The sequence below is a fragment of the Ochotona princeps genome, chromosome 9 (genome assembly GCF_030435755.1).
Source record: "Ochotona princeps isolate mOchPri1 chromosome 9, mOchPri1.hap1, whole genome shotgun sequence".
Lineage (NCBI taxonomy): Eukaryota > Metazoa > Chordata > Mammalia > Lagomorpha > Ochotonidae > Ochotona > Ochotona princeps.
This window is the reverse complement of record NC_080840.1, coordinates 19,802,719-19,822,741: the sequence shown is the minus strand read 5'-3', so window position 1 is coordinate 19,822,741 and position 20,023 is coordinate 19,802,719. Positions and strand designations below refer to the sequence as shown.

The window sequence follows — 20,023 nt, the reverse complement described above, 5'->3', positions numbered from 1 at the left end:
GGGCAAGACTTGCTTAAAAATTGCTGGTTCCTGCCTGGCCCAGACCTTGGCCATTTGGGGAGTAATCCAGCAGATGGACAATCCCTAACTATCCTCAAGTAAATAATTGTTTGAAAGAAAAAGTGAACATGATTTCATTGTCAGGACTTCAAACACAAATCAAAATACAGTTGTATAACCACCTATGTGGCAGGTGTAAAGACCGAACCACTCAGTTTGGTATGCAAATGGAAGTAATGCTTAATGTTTTTACGGCAAAGAAAGTTGTTTTCTTGATGAAAATGGACTGGACTTACAAGTACGTAAACATGAGGATAATGTTTGCTTTTTAAAAGGCTATTAGTATCACCAAATACTATCATGCTATGATGAGCAATCTGTTGCTTTTACCAAAATCATTTTCTTGTAGGATACTGATGTTCCCGACTTCTTCCCTCATGGTTATCTCTTCCACTCTACTCTGGTTCAGGCTGAACTGCTGCGCCACATCGATGTCACTTTAAAAGAAATATGAATGTATTTTAGTCTCAAATCTCACTATAACATATGAGGAGAGAAAATATCTTAGTTCTCTCCATAAGAAAAGTACATAATACAACCTACTGAATTTGTAATGCCTCAATTTAATCAATCAAAATACAACAGGCCAGAATTATCAGCTAAAGCATGAAGGTATATGCCGCAGAGGGAAAAAATGAGAACTGATGGGCTAATCAGGCAGAGCTTTTCTTCTGGTTCCTGCAACTGACAGGTCGTGTGAACTCTGAAGTTATCTGGCTTTTCTGACTCAGTTTCTCCTTCCAACAAGAAGAGCCTCATATAGTTTACAAATATTAAGTGAAAGCATGTAATGTCAAATGCCCTTCTGGAGTATTACTGGCCAAAACCTGAAGGTAAACAAAACAAACTACCAACTTCTTTCAATAAACGAACTGCAAGCAAAACACAGGAGCTTTAAACTGCATACACTTATGAGAAATAGTGCCCAAATGGAAACTGCAGCCCTCCTGCAGCCCTGATTCCATTGGGCAGAAGGGCGTTGAGAGCTTGCACGCCAAGTCAGGAAGTTAAATATTGACGGGATATTCTAGGAAATAACTACTAGTAACTTTAAAACATATATAACAGACAAAATATATAACAGACAAAATAATTAAAGAGGCTAAGTAATTGGTATAGGGTGCCTAATTCAAATCTCTGCATTATTTAGCCATGTTTAACAATTTCTATGACTATGTCTGCTACTATGGTGCAGTGCGTTAAACAGCTAGCTACAACAGTGGCATACCATATATGGGTACTTCTTCTAGTCTTGACTACTCTGCTTAGGGTCCAGCTCCCTGCTAATGATGGGAAGATTACTCAAGTCAGACAATGGAAGATTACTCAAGTCCCTGCACACCAACTGGGAGATCAGAACGAAGCTGTTGCTGGCTTTGGTCAGGGCCCAGCCCTAGATGTGGCAATCGTTTTGGAAGGGAGTGAACTTGTGCATGGAAGATCTCCTCTATTCCCCACTGCCTGTAGCTATATGAAAATAAATACAATTAAAAAAATTTATTTATTTTTACTGGAAAGAATTACAGTAGCAAAATCTTCTATCTACTATTTTTCCTAAATGGCTGCAATGGCTGGAACTGAGCCAAACCAAAGTCAGGGGCCAGGAGCTTCTTCTGGGTGTCCCACACAGATAGAGGGTCCCAAGGCTTTGGGCCATCCTCTGTTGCTCTTCCAGGTCATAAGCAGGGAACTGGATGGGAAGTAGAGCAGCCAGAATAGAAATCAGCACCCATGTGGGATGCTGGCATATGCAGGTGGAGAATTAACCAATGGAACCATCATGCCAGCCCCAAAACACATAAATCCTAAAAAAACCCTGGTAGCCAATAAAATAGGTGTTGGCTCAAGTGACCGGGTCCCTGTCACCCATGTGGGGCACCTGGCTGTATCCCAGGATCCTGGCTCATCCCAGCCCTGGCCAACGCAGGCATTTTAGAAGAGCAGACAACAGCAAATATGAGCATGTTCCTACTCGGTCTCTCCCAAGGCATACATACATCTAAAAATGTACAGGAAGAAAAAATAGAGCAGTCTATTAGTACCTAGCATTAATTAATAAACATAATACAGCAGCCAGTGTGGTGGCATAGCAGCTGAAGCTACTGCTTGCAATGCTGGTATCTGACACAGGAGTGCTGCTTTGTGTCTAGTTGCTATTCTTCTATCCTAGTTTCTTGCTAATGTGTCCCCAGAAAAGCGCAAGGTGGCTCCATACTTGTGCTTCCTGCAATCCATGTGGGAAATCAGGATGGAGTTCCTGGCTTCTGCCTTGGACCTGCCTTTATTATCATTTGGAAGAGTGGACTAGCAGACAGAAGCCTTTCAAGTAAAAATAAATCTTTGAAAAGAAAAACACAATATAAAACAGGTCAAAAATTTATTCTAATCAGGTGCCATATGCCAATCCAAGAAGCAGAGAAGTTGTAACAAGTGGGGTGCGGTGTGGGGGCTTGGTGGTTGTGAAGTGGACTACTCAGTCGTCTGCAAAGCTTCAGCCACATTCCCAACCATGTCTAACAGCCGGCACTCTAAGGCGGAGAGGAGAATCCAGCACTGTAGTCTGCTAGCATGGACACCCCCGCACTCCCTCCTCTTTAAAGTACGTACTGTGACAATGACCCTTTTCTGCACTAATTATTTTACGTCATTAAAGCAAAACTACACAAATGTTGGCTACAAGTATATCTAAGCCAAGAAGAGAACAAGCAGCTGACCTTAACGCAAAACTCTGCACATGCGTGGACATCTATTCACGTTCACTCACACTGTGGCCTATCATATCTCACCTGTGTTAGAAAGCTGACACTCAGGTGATTTTTGTCTAGAAGAAATACTTTATAGGTTACATACTTTCATACGTTATCCTAAATGAAAGCATGCGTACAGCTACACATAGGAAAACTATGTATCTGAACACAGTACTATGCTTTAGATCAACTGAACCACTGGTTACAAAAGGTCAAAGTCTTACATACTCTAAGTCGGGCAGCGGCTGATCAAAGTCATGAAATTCTTCTGGTAAAGTAATGGCGTTGTAAGCTGCTTCGCGGTTTTCTTCAGGAAGATCAACAACACCTGGAAAAACAGCAGGGTGACGACCTGTCCACACCACAGAATATCTAGGAATCAGAGGGAGGTGCAGTGGGTACAATCCGAGGGTTATGCTTAATAGGAAGACTGATAATATTCAAAGTTGGCTGAAGCACAGTACTTCCTCTTTTCGATCATAAGCCACTATAACTGAAACGAGCCAAAACAATTATAAACTGATAAACCTAAAGAGGATACCTTCACAAGTAAGGACTGATGCCAGTTTTCTAGTTTAGCAGAGTCTGCGGGGGCAAAGGAGTGACTGCAAAGAATATTATGAATGTTAAAAGGAGCTGGTTATTTTAGGGAGACATCGATAACACGATTTTACAGATCTTCATATTTTACCCTACATTTTTTAAACTGTCAGTAAAATGCATTACTCTAAAAAAAGCCAAAAATAAGTGCTGGCATTGGTGCACAGAATTAAACCACCACCTGTGATGCCCAAATCTGATCTGGGTACAAGTTCATGTCCCAGTTGTTCTACTTCCAATCTGATGTCCCGCTAGTGCTTCCTGGGAAAGCAGCAATGGCCACAGCGCTTGGGCCGCTGCCACCCATATGGGAAATCTGGAAGAAGCTCCTGGCTCCTGGACTCAGCCTAGCCCAGCCCTGGCTGTTGTAGCCACTTCAGGAGTGAATCGGTGGACGGAAGATCTTCCTTTCTCTGCTTCTCCCACTCGGATTCTACTTTTCAAAGACTACGTCTTTAAAAAAAAATAAAAATAAGCAAAAGTGAAAACAAAATGATTTAAACCAAATGCATTTAGTGATCATGTATTCTAAAAATTAAGATATCATAGCCTTTTCCTAAGTTCTTCAAATTCTTCACTGTTAATATATTATAAATTGACATATTCAAATAAAACCTGAGCAAAAACTACTGTTATAGGTCATGCTATACAAATTCATTTTATTTACAATAAAATTTCATCAGTGGCTTAAAGAATTATAGATTATGTACATTTAGATAAATACTCTGGCTAACTATAGACACTCAGGTGGAAGTCTGGGTCGGTAAGGTCTAACTTAAGGCTTAAATCTGATTTAAGAGTACACTAAAATTACTCGGAAAAAAAGAAAAATCCCAACATTGCATTTTCTTAAAATATATTTAAAAAGATACATTATTTGGTAACTACTTTTCAACATTTCAACCTCTGATGAGGACTCAACTCTTTGTGAGCTGCTAAAAAAAAAAGGGTTAAAAGAAAAACACAAGGGCCCAGCACGGTAGCCTAGTGGCTAAAGTTCCCTCACTGCATGCGCCGGGATCCTATATGGATGCCAGTTCATATCCCGGCAGCTCCGCTTCCCATCCAGCTCCCTGCTTGTGGCCTGGGAAAGCAGTGGAGGACGGCCCAGCCTTGGGACCCTGCACCCACGTGGGAGACCCGGAAGAAGCTCCTGGCTCCTGATGGGTGCAGCTCTGGCCGCTGTAGCCACTTGGGGAGTGAATCATCAGGCAGCTCTTCCTTCCAGTCTTTCCTCCTGTCTGTGCATCTGACTTTCCACTAAAAACAAAGAAATCTTAAAAAGGATAAGGGAATGAACGAATACATAAAGGAATAAACCAATGAGGGCAGGGAGAACTCCACCATGGAGATGGAAACAACGCACATGGGTTTCTTGCCTGCAATCACCGCCCCACACCCAAGCTCTGCTGTTTCTTCAATGGTTCCCAATATGGTGATTAAAATACGGCAAAATATGCTGATCTAGGGTTCTGGGCTTTGTTTTTCATGTTTTGGAAACCTAACAAAAAAACATTCAGCTCAACAATACCTGGCCGGAAAGCCATCTTGATCTTAATGAACGCTTCATTACAGTCCGCAAGAAGGTATTTGGCTTTCCTGTGATAGATTCGAACGACTCCCAGTAAAAGATGTCCTGAAGTTCGCAGCGCCATCTTCACCTACAAACAGAAAGGCAACTTCACTTGCAGTTACCTTCACAGTTTGAGGTAATCATACGTGCACACTTGCATTTTATGCCGCTCGCACTCGATTTTTACTTCCCTTTCATACCTTTTATCTCTTAACGGTGCCTCATAATCACCTGTATTTTCTTCATGTCTTTATTGGAATTCCTATTAAGTACTAATGAAGTAACACAGACATGAAGTTAGCTTACCCAGCAATTTTGTTCACAGACATGAAGCAGGAACCATTCTGTCTAACATGTCATTTACACTTGAGGAGCTGGTGACAGCCCTGGTTACCAACCCTGAGCTACTGCTCACTGCTGACAAATCGAAGTGTAATTTTGTTTCGGAAGCACATGTCTCTAGTCTTGAAGGGTTAGCTCATTCTGCCAGAACTTGCTGTTGACTATGCATATACCACAGTTCAGCCAAGAAGTCACGTACGGCAGCTTCTGAGGACTTCCAGGAAGAAGGCCTCTCTGCTTTGTGAGTAGGCAGGGCATGGAACTCTCGCAGTCACGTATCCACAATGCCATTAAGCGTGATGACCAACACGCTGACAATGGCGAGTCCCTGGATGATACGACCAAGCCCAAACTGCAAACCAATCCTGATCTTTCTGTTTCCAAGTTTCTACCTAAGTAGAAACCCACTCACTGTTTACATTTTCATTAAGTTTCTCTTTCTTGAGTGGGGGAAGCAGGCAGACAAAAACGGTACCCCCATTTTTTTTTTAAAACCAGAAATATATCCCCGGAGCCCATTTTCTTTTAAAAAGATCTTGATCAAAAACTAATATGAGATCCAGCGTGTCGGGTGAAAATCAGCCGGGAAAAGACTGATTCAAGTTAACATTCAATCTAAATAAAAGCATTCAAAATTCCTCTGGTTATAATCATGAAATTTTTGATAACAGGATAATCTGAACACAGTCTTTATCAGATCATCTTCCAAATCATCACATTTAAAGATGGTAAACATCTGCTCAAAATTTACCTTGTGCCGAGGGATGTTATTACACACACATGCTCTGTAACAATCTAGGACATTATTTATGACCAACTCTGTACGGCTATTTTATGTAACTTTCACCTATATTATGTAGTTTACTATTAAAAATTTTAGGTACCACCAATTGTAACAAATTTATGAGAAAAAAAAGACCTGTCAGGTAACACATCCTTGATAAATAAACTTATAACTCAAACTGTTAATAGAAAAACAGAATCTCCCTTAGGTGGTTTTAGTAAATTTAAAATTCATACTAACTGTGATTCCATCTGAGGAGAAGAAAAAAAAATCTCTTTCATCATTAACTTGTCTATATTAGCACCATTCAAAAAAATGTTTAGGCAGAAGATTTCTTTATGGATTACTTTGGTTCAGAAAACAGAATCAACTAGGATGCTGTACTGTGAGCTGTACAGTCTGATAAGTAAGATGACGAGCACAGGCTATCAAAAGCCAGGGAAAGCTCAGCAACATTGCTCCCAACGGGCGAGGGAGGCGGGGGCTTCGCACACACACCGACGTGTATAACCAAACACTTCCCTCCAAAAAGCACACAGTTAAACAAACAGGAATTTCTGCTCTTTTGATTCTGGAAATATCTTAAAATTAGTCATTCACTCTCTCTTACCCAGCTCACTATACAACTTCATTTCTGAACTGTGTGTTATGCAGTGCGGATGTTAGTGTGCACCTTCTTACTATCGGAGCACCTCACACTGAATGCGGGTGCTGCACATACCACAAAAAAAGCTGCTATTATTTTCATCCAAAATGTACCTGACATTTACTTAGGGATATTATAAATTAGCCACACACACACAAATATTAATTAGCCACAAATATTAATTTCAAGGAAAGAGTACAAAATCTCTCCATTCATCTCAGTAAGCACAATCTATAAGAAAACAGAAAATATCATATTCCTATTGACTAGCAGTGCAAGCTGATGTTATCTTAGAAGGTCCACTGCTAGTGCACATCAGAAATCTTAGACATCAGCATCGCCTGGCCCATCTATCATATTCCTAAACATCATTAAGGGAAGATTACAAATGTGATCAAACTTTAACAAGAAATGTTTATTAAACGATTATTAAGCAGAGAAAAATCCCCATAATCCTACTACCTACTGAAAACTTCAATATTTTGTTAGGCCTTCTAGGCTTTTCTGTATGCATGTCAGAGTGTATTCTGTATGGGCCAAGTGTGCAAGTGCCTAAGCTTTCTTGTCGTAAAAGAGCATTATACTAAGTTGCTGTAAGAAGGATGCAGAGAAACTCTGCTCACATCTCTACTGTCAGGTTCTCAGGACAGCTTAACTTCATACCCAAGTTGTGCCTTCAGTACCATGAGCTGCATTCACACTTCTGTCACCAGGTGTGATCTCCCTTCCATCAACACCTGCATCAAACAGGGACTTCACACCAGCACACCATCCCCACCCTGCGTCCGCAGCTTTACATTAGGGTCCATTTCTGGTATTGTGCATTCTGACTTAAGCCATCCTCTGCTGCTCTCCCAGGCCACAAGCAGGCAGCTGGGTCAAAAGTGGAGCAGCTGGGACACAAACCTGTGCCCATACAGAGTGCCGGCACTGCAGGCAGACACTTCTCTTCCTACAGCACAGGACTGGCTCCAGTGTTTTCATCCTGACCGTGTCCTACAGAGCCAAGACTTTAATTTCAATGAATTTAATCTCATGAATTCTTCCTTTCATGGATCACGGTTTGATGTTCTATCCAAAAGTCACTCCCAAATCCAGAGTCATCCAGGCATACTGTGATGCGCTTCATACTGCTTAGACTGGTTTGTGCTTTGCACTGAGGTCTAGAATTCATCTTACATTAATTTTTTGAAGGATGCAGGGTCTGCATCTACAGTTTTCCCTATGGAAATGAATGTTGAAAAGGTTACTTTTTCTCCATTACAGTATTCTATCACCATTTTAAATAATTACACGTACAGAATCACAAGAATTAGTTCCAAAAAATTAGAAGTACTATGACCTACCCACAAAGAAAAAAAAAGGGTTAAGTCAATCACAACTGAAACAATGATTTACAGGTTGATAATCTGCTACATAAAATTCTAGAGGCCAAATGTTTTAAAATCTAGAACTTTACAAATATAATAAAGGTAATGCAATACACTATTATACCTATTTTACATTGTTTCCGAATAGTCTACAACAGTTTTCATAACCTGATTTTACACTGGTATTTCTATAGTGAATTTATAAATACTTAAATTACTTTATAATACTTAAGTCTTGATTTTAAATCTGCCTCAAATTCTACATTTAAATTATATGAATAAGAGACCATTAAAAATAATGGTAGAGGAGCCTGGCACACCAGCCTGTGGGAGGACATTGTGACCGTAGGTCAGTGAGCACAGGATTACAGTTGATGGGACAATATTTGTATAATAAACAACTGAATGGATGTCTTGTGTGTGACTGATTGGATATCCTTTGCATGAGAAAAAACTGTATGGCTAACTTTTGTATACCTGATGAGATATCATTTGTGTAAGAACAGTTGAGTGGGAAGTAATATACAAGGCAGAAGGACTTCCAAACTAAGGCATAGAAACAGTTGATGGTTCTGCTGGTGAACTAAGTATCTCTACCCTAATCCTGTATGACCCTCAACATATAAAGTCTGTTGCCTCTAATAAGTTTTGGCTATTGATCATCAGTCAGTAGTCCAAGCGTGTTATTATCGGCTCCGTGCACCAAGTCCATCGCTGCAGGACAGCGACACCAGCCTAGTGTGCTGGGATCCCATAAGGGCAGTGGTTCTAATCCCGGCAGCTCTACTTCCCATTTAGCTCCCTGCTTGTGGCCTGGGAAAGCAGTTGAGGACGGCCCAAAGCCTTAGGACACTGTACCAGCATGGGAGACCCGGAAGAGGCTCCAGATTCCTGGCTTCAGATTGGCTCAGCTCTGGCTGCCGTGGCCAATTAGGGAGTGAACTAGCAGACAGAAGATATTCCTCTCTGTCTCTCCTTATCTCTTTCCAATAAAATCAAATAAAAAAAAGTAGAGCTATGAACAAAGTCCAACTGTGTTATAAAATATGGTTTTTGGGCCCAGCGGCGTGGCCTAGCGGCTAAAGTCCTCGCCTTGAAAGCCCCGGGATCCCATATGGGCGCCGGTTCTAATCCCGGCAGCTCCACTTCCCATCCAGCTCCCTGCCTGTGGCCTGGGAAAGCAGTTGAGGACGGCCCAAAGCCTTGGGACCCTGCACCCGCGTGGGAGACCTGGAGGAGGTTCCAGGTTCCCGGCTTCGGATCGGCGCAGCATCGGCCCGTTGCGGCTCACTTGGGGAGTGAATCATCGGACGGAAGATTTTCCTCTCTGTCTCTCCTCCTCTCTGTATATCTGACTTTGTAATGAAATAAATAAATCTTTAAAAAAATATATGGTTTTTGTGTACATACAAACAAAAAACTACAAACCTGTTATATATGCCCCCACAAAGACTGATAAGCCAAAATATGATTCAAGATTTCCTCAGGTTATACAACCATAGGTTATTTGCTTTTTCTTTCTGGAGGGTAGGAGTGTTTTTTTTTTTTTATTAAAATTTTCAATTTAGAATTATTTTACAGACGCTGGACACCAATGACTTCAATACCTCATCAATAAATACTATGTCAATAAATTCCACCAACTATATAACTCTAAAGCCAGGAAAAATCCAGATGCAAAGCAAAATTTCATAATTTGCTCTAAGTACAAACTTTCACTTTACCAAACCAAGAAATATTTTTTCCACATAATTTTTCTGACCAATTCCCTGTGCATCCCCAATTTTATTCAAGATTCCCTCTTCTTAAAAACTACTCTTTAATTAACACATTTTGCCAACACGTGGACAAACCAAATTCTCAGAGGACTTCCTCATGTTGGCAGGCCACGCATGTATAATCTGGAACATTTTCACCACAGTCAACTGGTCTGCACATGTGGTATATATAAGGTACAGGAAAGAACCATTAAAACACAGATGTGTATATATGTAAGTTGAACTTCCGAACATTTTCTTTGAGATTGGTTCTTCACGCACTTCAAGTCAACCTGTCCTTCAATGAATGCCAATTACAGTGTACAGTAATTGCATCTGTGTTTTAAGATCCTTTCTTGTTAAAGTTAAAATTTCATACTGTTTCAAGCTATGCTATTTGTGAAATACAAATGTGGAGACCAGTACTTTAGAACACATTCCAAGTCAAAAAAGTTTCTCTAGGCAGAGAATAGGAAACCTAGCAGGTAACGCAACAGGGAGCAAATGCAAGAGGGAGACAGACAGCAATTAAGGGAACAGATATCTAGGGAGAGCATCCCTTGAAAAATGCATAGCAAGTGCAAACTTGTGAGAGGAGGAGAAGTGCCTGCAAGAAACCCCAAGTAGCCTGGAAAGGCTAAGGTAAAGAAAGCACTGCGGGGCCCGGCGGCGTGGTCTAGCGGCTAAAGTCCTCGCCTTGAAAGCCCCGGGATCCCATATGGGCGCAGGTTCTAATCCCGGCAGCTCCACTTCCCATCCAGCTCCCTGCTTGTGGCCTGGGAAAGCAGTTGAGGACGGCCCAATGCTTTGGGACACTGCACCCACGTGGGAGACCTAGAAGAGGTTCCAGGTTCCCGGCATCGGATTGGCGCAGCATCGGCCCGTTGCGGCTCACTTGGGGAGTGAATCATCGGACGGAAGATCTTCCTCTCTGTCTCTCCTCCTCTGTGTATATCTGGCTGTAATAAAATGAATAAATCTTTAAAAAAAAAAAAAAAAAAAAAAAAAAAAAAAAAAAAAAAGAAAGCACTGCGGACACTAGGTCAGGCGTGATGGTCTAGTGATAAACCCTCGCCTTGTACATGCCAGGATCCCATATGGGTGCTGGTTTGTGTCCCAGCTGCTACATTTCCCTTCCAGCTCCCTGCCTGTGGTCTGTAAGCAGCAGAGGATGGCTCACTGCCTTGGGACTTGGCACCTGGGTGGGAGACCCAGATGAGGCTCCTGGCTTCCGACTGGCTCAGCCCCGGCCACTGCAGCCACTTGGGGAGGGAACCAGAGGATGGAAGGTCTTTCTCTGCTTCTCCTTCTCTCGGTAATCTGCTTTTCCAATAAAAATAAGTAAATCTTATAAACCAAACCAAACCAAACCAAACCAAACGCAAAACCAAAACCAAAACCAAAACCAAAGCAAGTGCTGTGCATAGCACCCCTGATGTGGAGAGGTTGTATCTGGCCGCTGAACTGGGATACTGTATTTTAAATATTCTGTAAATTCCCACATTAAGAACACCGATGCATTCAGAAAGTTGAATTTAAATTATTTGAGTATTATCTCCATCTCCTGGTCAATGTGGATTAAAGCAAAAATATCCACATCTGAAGTTTTTTTTTTTAAAGAGTATCAATTGCGATCACATCTCCAGGTGATAAAGACACAATGTAACAAAGGAAAACTCTGGCTAACCCAAGGTTTTTGTTTATTTACACATGCCCACCTAAAGGGTTGTTTAAGCTCCATTTCACATATCAATAAATAAAAGGAATACAAATATCAATATCAAACATACCTTTGGTGATATTATACTCTCCACACTGCTTTCCAAATTACACTCAAATACATGGGCTTTGGTTAGTTTCTTATCCCAATGGGCCGCTAGCCAAATTTTGGCCAGAGGCCCTCTTTTACTGAGGACGAAATGTGCGTAGAACATTGTTCTTGTTGACTATCCAACAGGAGGAAACCTGAGAGAGAGAAAAAGTCACTCTAAATACCATATGAAACAGAAATATTTCAATACATAAGAAATCTGAAAAATGTGAATATAATTCTTATATTCATTTTACAAAACCATCCTGTAAATTTTGAGAAGCAAGACTCTTATCATTAAGGGCAGGGCTGGTGCAATGGCTCAACTGGCTAATCGTCCCCTTGCAAGCACCGGGACTCCATGCAGGGGCCTGTTCATATCTGGTTGTTTCACTTCCCATCCAACTCCCTGCTTATGGCTGGGAAAACAAGGGACAGCCTGAAGCCTCAGGACCCTGCACTCGCACGGGAGACCAAGCTCTGTCTGGACTGGCTCAGCTCTTGGGCCAACGTGGCTGCTTGGGGAGTGAATCAGCGGATGGCAGATCTTTGTTTCCCCTTCTCTCTTAATCTGCCTTTCAAAAAAATAAAGTCTTAATGAAACACACACATACCACTACATACACAGTAAGGGGGCGAGGGTCAAGCATCAAAGTACTTTCCTGTCATCTTAAAAGAGCTAGTGTAAGAGTACAAATTGTCATCAGAAAGCTTCTGGAAGTGCCACTAAACTTAACTAATTCTATTCCTGTTCTGGTGACTAACAGTATAAATTGACTGTGTACAAGACAAATGCTGGAGGACATGTCAGCCACGGTAAAAGATCAGTAAAGGCAGAAATGACCATCAGAAGCTCATTAAAAAAGAGTCTTAACTACAGGCTTGCTGCAATAATTACCTAATGACAAGCACTGAACTAAGAACTTCATACTCCACTAAGCAAGGAAATGGCAGACGGCTTAGAAAAACTGAGGCTCAAAAACGTATTTCATAGATATTGAATTAACTCAAGAACTTGAAAAACACTGGTCTGTTTATAATTTAAACATCAAGCCTAGTAAAACAGTGTTAGGGTTACAAATATATTATTGTTCCTTTGCTTTTCTTTCAGCAAGCTAATATAGTAATTCATAAGAAAAGATCAGTAGCCTGAAAACTCCAGTTTAAAAAAGAGTATTAATTGTGCAAATGGTTATTCTCTTTCCCAAAAGACCTAAAAAACCCTAATCTGTCAGAATTATTTCCTATCTGTCTTTTCCTAAAACATTTATGACTAAAACAAGACCCTTCAGTCTGCTTCTGCAGAAGTCATGCACAGCTCAAAATGCCACCACACAGTATGTGGCTTCTGCGATCAGCCCAATCTGGTAGACTTATCAACGGTATGTCCCTTTTACTGCCAAGCAGTGTTCCCTTGTATGGATGCACCACAATTCACCTGCCTACTCACATACTGGAAAAATATGGGGTTGTTTCCACACTTTGGCTTTCACAAACAAAGTCACTATAATATTCATGTGATCTACAGTGAACTGAACTTTCCATGGGACAAATGCCCTAACGGTACAATTACTGGAGAGCGTGATAAGCATATGCTCAATTAGTTGTATGTGCGTGTGTGTTTAAACAAAACAACACAATTATCAAAACCTCAATAAGATTTATGTTTCATAACAAGACAAGATTATTCTATAGTTTCTTTGTTAAGGTTAAGACACTAGAAAATTTAAAGCCACTTTAAAAAAGAAGAACGTTTAAGCTGGTAAAAAAAACTAAACTACCTGATTTCAAGATTTTTACTGAACCACATGGTTCTGCTCATCTCCCCCTTTCATCACTTCATAGCAAAGGGCCCCGAAATTCTCATTTCCTGAACCTAATGCTCTCTGGAGGTTAGTTCACACTAGGAAAGTGCTCAGAAGCTTCGCCAATCACCCAACATTCTAACCTTTTTCTTCCAAATCTGGAGTTAAGAACTAAGGAATAGCACACTAAGAACTCACATTAAACACTCCAAGGCAAAAGCATTAAACAGGAACACCTCAGGATTCCTTATTCCCTACACAGCAACTGACAGATCAAAATAGGTTTTCCACAATCAAAAAGCACTTCCTTATCTTGCAAATCAGTGCCTATACTTTAAGCCTTACGAAAAGTTTGCTATAGAAAACTTAAGCAAACTGTTCCAAATACTCAAAAAGCTCCCAAAAGATTGTCACATGACAATTATTAAGTATGTGCTTAATGAAAAAGTAAATGAGATGCACAAGTGATCTCACAGTTAACAGCTGAAAAAAATTCTAGAGGTCTTAGAGGTCAAAACAGGTGCTGGAAGCACAGGGCCGGATTGCAGCTGCTGGTCAGGCCCCAGGTCTAAAACATCCCAGCTATGCACGAGGAGATTCTTAAATAGATGCCTTCTCGGCATGGGATTTTTTTTTTAGAGGGCTGGAGAATAAGCTAAAATTAATCTGGGCAATAATTACCAAGAGGAAAGCACCTTAATAACCATAGGAAGCTAAGCAGGCATTACTGTAAGAACAGCTCACATTTGAACAAGGAGAAAATGCAGTCACGGTTGCTCTTCAAGATACTTATTTCCTTGGTAATACCAACCTTTATCTAATTATTAAAAATGGCTGATTAATCTCTATATATTGTGAAGATCCTAAAATATGATCTCTCCCCGCATAAAAGAGAATAATTTTTTCCAACTGATTCTCAATAGTTTAACTTTGTCAAATATTTTAGAACATATTCAATAATGTAAAAGATTTAATTTCTCTTAGATTATTCCAAAGAATCAATGTTAAACTAAAGTTGACAGGTGTAACATACAGTTCTTATCAACAGTTCATCCACCAACAAATGTAACGATTTGCATAAACTGATAAGATCTCTTTGAAGGATACTTTGGAACATCTCATCAAAATTTCATCCTCTTACTAAAAACTGCAATTCCAATAGTTAATATAAGAGATATACTTGGTTTCACAAAGGAAGACACACAAATAAGCATCAAATAAACACTCAGTATCACTATTCATCAGGGAAATGAAGATCAAACCACAAAGGAGACACCATCTCATGGTGGTTATTGTTAAGAGAAAAGGGAATCCTTGAGCTCTGCTGGTAGGAATACAAATTATTAGGACAGCCATTAGGGAGAACAGCAGTAAGGAGGCCCCTCTGAAAACTAAAAACAGATTTAGCCTTGGATTCAGCTATCCCATTTCTTGGGTTAAATGTAGTAAAGAGATGATCAGGGTAGCACTATTCCCCACAGCCAAGATATGGAATCAACCTAGATATCCACTGTTAACGAAGATAAAGAAAATACAGCATATTCACACAAAGGAGTACTATTCACCAATGAAAATGAGATTTATGGTAAAATGGATGATACTGGAGATCATTATATTAAAACAAATAGGCCAGAGAAAGACACATACTTCAAGTTCTTCATATGGAAGTTAAAAACAAAACAAAACAAAAATCAGAGTCAACCTTGAATAGTGATTACTACTAGGTGGGAGGGAGGATGAGGTACAGTGGGGCACAGGACAGAAGGATGTTTGGATAATGGGCACAAAAAACAGAGGAAAGGAATAGCTTCTAGCACTCCACAGTATAGTGGGGCAGCTACAGTTCACAAAAGTGTATCATGTGCTGTATAAAAAACTCAGACAGGCGCTGGCAGGTTCCAAACAGAGAATAAATACGTGGAAATACCAGCCGCTTGATTTGGTCACTTCATGCTGACATATATGCTGAAATACTGTTTGGCACCCCCACAAAATGTACAAGTACTATCTATTAAGCATGTTTTTTAAATTTAAAAGAACTTAAAAACACTCCCCCATCTTATTAAGTACCAAATATTTTATGAATCCAAGCTTCATCATGACTGTTCTATATGGCAAGCACTAGCCCATTTTGCATACAGAAAAACAAAGCAGAGGTAAGGAAGTGTCACCAGCATTTACAAAAGCAGGGATTCAACTACAGAACTCTCACTGCTCCAAAACTACGCTGCCTTGGCAATATAATGTTTAACAGCCAAACCTTAGAAATAATAGTTGGCCAACAGTAAGAGACTTATATCTACACAAAATAATACAACGCAGGCTTAAACAACAGAAAAGCTGGCAGTAAAATGGAAAAATCTCCAGTATTATTTTTGGAGTGAGGGAAGGGTCCCCCCCCCCATCTGTGGCTTTCAGCCAAACACAGAGCAAGCAAACATATACATTGTATCTGTCCCCAGAATGCACAAGATTCAGGGGCTGGCGGTACAGTTACCACGTGCAGAAGACCTGGGCAACCCAGGCAAACTCCTGACAGCGGCTCCCCTGGCTAGGAAGGCTGCAGGCAAAATGATGCCCACCCTCCGTGCACTGACATCTGTGTACACATACAGGAATCTATGCAAAGTACAAACCATTACAATGGATGTCAAAACAACTGGACTTTGCCATTCAGTAGCAAGTTAAGCAGCATATGCTCCCTGTACTTCAGTATGTATACATATCTAAGTTTGAAAACCTGAGTACTAGACTCAGAAGAACAGGGTTCTAGCCTTTCCAGAGTGGAAGCTGGAGGTCTTGGGGGAGAAGGTATGTGACCACAGCTTCCCACCTTTTTGGTTCTCAAAGTTTCTGACAAAAGGGCTTTACACAATCCTAGATTGCAGCTCAACTCCCTCCTGACTTAGTTGTTTTGTACAGTAAGTTATTCTGACATGGGAGTTTTAGCTTTCTCAGTCTTAGAGTGGGATAATTTCCCCCCAAACCATTAAATTAAAATTGACCACCCACACCTAACACAGTGCCACAAGAGATGCTAACAGCAATTTAAAAAGTTGCAGTGCAATATCAGCCAGTCAGCATGATCTTAATGCTTTTGATATGAACAGTTAACAAAACACACATTGTTTCTCAAGTTTCTCAAACTGCCAAAGTATATGCACAAAATTTATGTTGCTAAGCAGAAATGCATCTAAAAAAAATTTCTCAATTTTAAGTGTACTTTCATCACATGCCACTTCAAGTAGAACGTGAAAATCTATGGTGTACTAAAGGTATAAACAGAAAAAAAGTGAAGCCTAGCCAAGCAAAGTCACTTTCACGTGTACAGAAAGCTAGTTAGCCGCTGCTGTCACATCAAACTGTGAAGTCACTTCATCCTGGGACACGGCTTGTGTCCTCACCAGGACCTTCTCAGAGTTTCCTCCCACGTGAAACAAAGACACTCGGCTGACTAGAAGCTAGCAAAGCGTCTCTAGCCAGTCTCGGAATGCTGAAGACTCCACAGAGCTCACCGCCACCTGAACTTTCTATTCCCCCCAGAAAAATCAATAGTAATCCTAAACAGTACAACGAGAACAGTTAACTCCGGGCTTGCAAAAACAAGCCAACAGACACAAGCCTTTACCAGAAACCTTTCACAGCGCTAAAGATCAGATGGGGGATCTTCCCCCCCAAATCCCTGGGGCGTCCTTCCCGCCCGTCCCCAACACTAAAGTAGAAGGACGCTGAATCTGGCAGCCCAAGCCCTCGGTGTCACCCACACTTTCACAGCCTTTCTCGGCCACCCCAAAAGGCAGCAAGCATGTCAGACACATACACTCACACACCTCCCCCAGAGCGTCCCCCAAGAAACCGGATCGCCTTAATCATTCAAGTAAGTTGGAGGGGAAAAAGCTAAGAAGGCTCATTTCCTGACAACCAGAAGCAGCTCCCGCCGGTGAAGTCCGATCGGACTAAAAACTGCATTTCTAACCAGCAAGGCGGACGGCGGCGGGCGGGGGGCTGCAGCCGGCAGAGCGCAGCCAGGGCCCCCGGTGCCCCTCGGGTCCCGAGGCCCCGGACGGACGGCCCCCGCGGGCTGGCACCCCGGCCGCCCGGCCCGCCAACGCCGCCTCCCGCCCCGAGTCTTGCCAGCCAGCCATTTTTTACCCGAGGAGGAGGAGGAGGCGGCCCGGTGTCCAGAGCGGGCTTGTTCAAATCTCTTCTCCTCCCTCCACGACCCAAGCCTTTTTTCTTTTTTTCCTTTTTCTTCCGCCTCTTCCGGGAGACCCGAGAAGCTTAAGCGTCCCCCTCCTCCCCGCCCCCGAATAACGGCTTTTGTTGGTCTCAGAATGGACCGGAGCCCTCTGTGACCCAACCGGCGATGGGGAAGGGCCCCGGCCCGGCTCGCTCCGGGGCGCCGACGGTGGCACACGCGGGGCCGCGGCGAGGGCTGCCCCGGCCTCCCGCCGCCTCCGAGGCCGCCGCCCGACGGCAGCACGGCGGGGACCGGGTGGGGGGAGGGAGCCGGAGCCGGAGAGACGGGGTCGGCCGAGTTTCTTACCTGGTTCTCCGCTGGGAGCGGGGCGGGCGGGCGGGCGGGCGGGCTGCCTGGCCCGGGGAGGGGGAAAAGGGTCGGGGGAGGGGGCGGGGAAAGGGGGCGCCCTAGCGAGGTGAAGCTTCGGAGCGGCTCCCGCCGGCGCTGCGGCCGCCGCCTCCTTTCCGATTCACTCAAACAAACAAGATGGCTGCCGTTACGCCGCGGCTCTTCCTGCCGCCCAAATCCTCGGTTCAAATCGGCAGGATGTTTACGGTCAAAATGGTACCTGTGCGCCTGCGCAGCCGGCCTCAGCCCCAGCCGCGGCGACGCAGGCGCAGCGACCATTTCCTTCTCTTTGGAGCCCTCCCACGGAAGGGAAGCCCGTCACTGGGCATGCGTGAAGGTGTTTCACTGGCTCCGCGGTTCTGGCTGAGCTTTCGGCGGGTCGTTCCGGTACGTGGTTCCTGTCCCAGCGCCCCGTACTTGCATTTGTCTTAAGGGAAATAGACTGGGGCTAGGCAGCTGTAGTGCCTTTGACGTACAAACTCACTTGCAAGCTCTTCAGCCACGAAAGTACACAAAAGTCTTGAAACAGTGAAACGTAGGGGTTCATTCATTCATCGAATGTGCTCTGTAGAGTGTCTTGGCCACTTGTGCTAACTAGGCTCGGAAACAGGCGGATGAGCACGATGGCGAGAATTCCTGTCCTCACGAAGCTTAATCGCAAACTATTCACCAGTAATTGTTCCATTTGGAGCAGGCACGGGGTCGGCGTGGGGTGGTGATTTACCACTGTGTCCGGTTTCTGACTGTAGATTGACTATCCAGCTTCGTATTTTTTAACTCTTAACCCTCAGCCCCGAGACCGCTTTTCCACCCCTGAATTTTCGTACTGTTTCTTGGCTCCCGTCTGCTGGGTTGGATTCTTTTTGATCACGGTATGCCGTTCTGCTTGAGTTCCACCCTGTCAACATACTCTTTCATCTTCCTGACCTAAAAGGCCGATGTTTTTCTTGCAATACTTAGCTACAGTCAGTGTCTGTTTCTTTACCTGGGCACACCTTAGGAACGCGCACTTGTCAAACTCACTAGTTGTGAATTTGTTCCACTAGAGCCAGGGCAGAAAAGATTTCAGTTACAGATGTAATCTTCATACAGTCAGAAGTGGCTGACTTTCTTTTTGAGAAATGGTGTTGCCACTGTTTTTTGAGGACGTCAGGAAAGGCAGCTGTGTTATACTTCACGGTTACCCATACGCAGCTGAGACATTCGATAAGTGTTACAGAAACAGATGCTGTAACACATAGTAACAGCCTTGGTTAAAAGATACAGTATTCTAAAGTTGTTTCCATACAGCTGACACGTTTTTCAAATAGGATTATCTGCAACATTAGAAAGATCATAGTGGTTAGAGAAACGAGATTTGGGGCCCGGCGGCGTGGCCTAGCGGCTAAAAGTCCTCGCCTTGAAAGCCCCGGGATCCCATATGGGTGCCGGTTCTAATCCCGGCAGCTCCACTTCCCATCCAGCTCCCTGCTTGTGGCCTGGGAAAGCAGTTGAGGACGGCCCAAAGCTCTGGGACCCTGCACCCGTGTGGGAGACCCGGAAGAGGTTCCTGGTCCCGGCATTGGATCGGCGCGCACCGGCCCGTTGCAGCTCACTTCCCGGTCCGTTGCAGCTCACTTGGGGAGTGAATCATCAGACGGAAGATCTTCCTCTCTGTCTCTCCTCCTCTGTGTATATCCGGCTTTCCAATAACAATAAAATCTTTAAAAAAAAAAAAAAAACGAGATTTGCAGGGGACCTCAATGTTAGCAATGGACAGATATTGATTATTTTGAACCACTGTTTTTTTAAATTAAATTACGGAATATTTGTTCCACTTAGGTTTTTAAACAAGATTTATTTATTTTTATTGCAAAGTCATATGTACAAAGAGAAGGAGAGACAGAGAGGAAGATCTTCCGTCAGATGATTTTAAAGCTGCTGAAGAAAAAAGTTCATAAA

The 20,023-nt window shown here is 42.8% G+C and overlaps 1 protein-coding gene across 2 annotated transcripts in view; it reads right to left on the bottom strand.

Annotated features, from left to right (window-relative positions):
* The window catches only part of RAD21 (RAD21 cohesin complex component), a 29,494-nt gene extending 11,325 nt beyond the window's left edge, over positions 1 to 18,169 (bottom strand). The window contains exons 1-5 of one of the 2 annotated variants that reach the window (XM_004580692.4): positions 18,041 to 18,169; positions 11,670 to 11,844; positions 4,939 to 5,068; positions 3,036 to 3,135; positions 391 to 497 (exon numbers count right to left, since the gene is read on the bottom strand). In XM_004580692.4, coding sequence (XP_004580749.1) covers positions 391 to 497; positions 3,036 to 3,135; positions 4,939 to 5,068; positions 11,670 to 11,813 — 481 coding nt within the window. In that variant the 5' untranslated portion in view covers positions 11,814 to 11,844; positions 18,041 to 18,169. Of the gene's footprint in view, positions 1 to 390; positions 498 to 3,035; positions 3,136 to 4,938; positions 5,069 to 11,669; positions 11,845 to 17,646; positions 17,779 to 18,040 lie in introns of those variants that run through there. The other variant, XM_058668532.1, reaches the window with a different exon arrangement.
* Between the last annotated feature and the right edge of the window lie 1,854 nt (positions 18,170 to 20,023).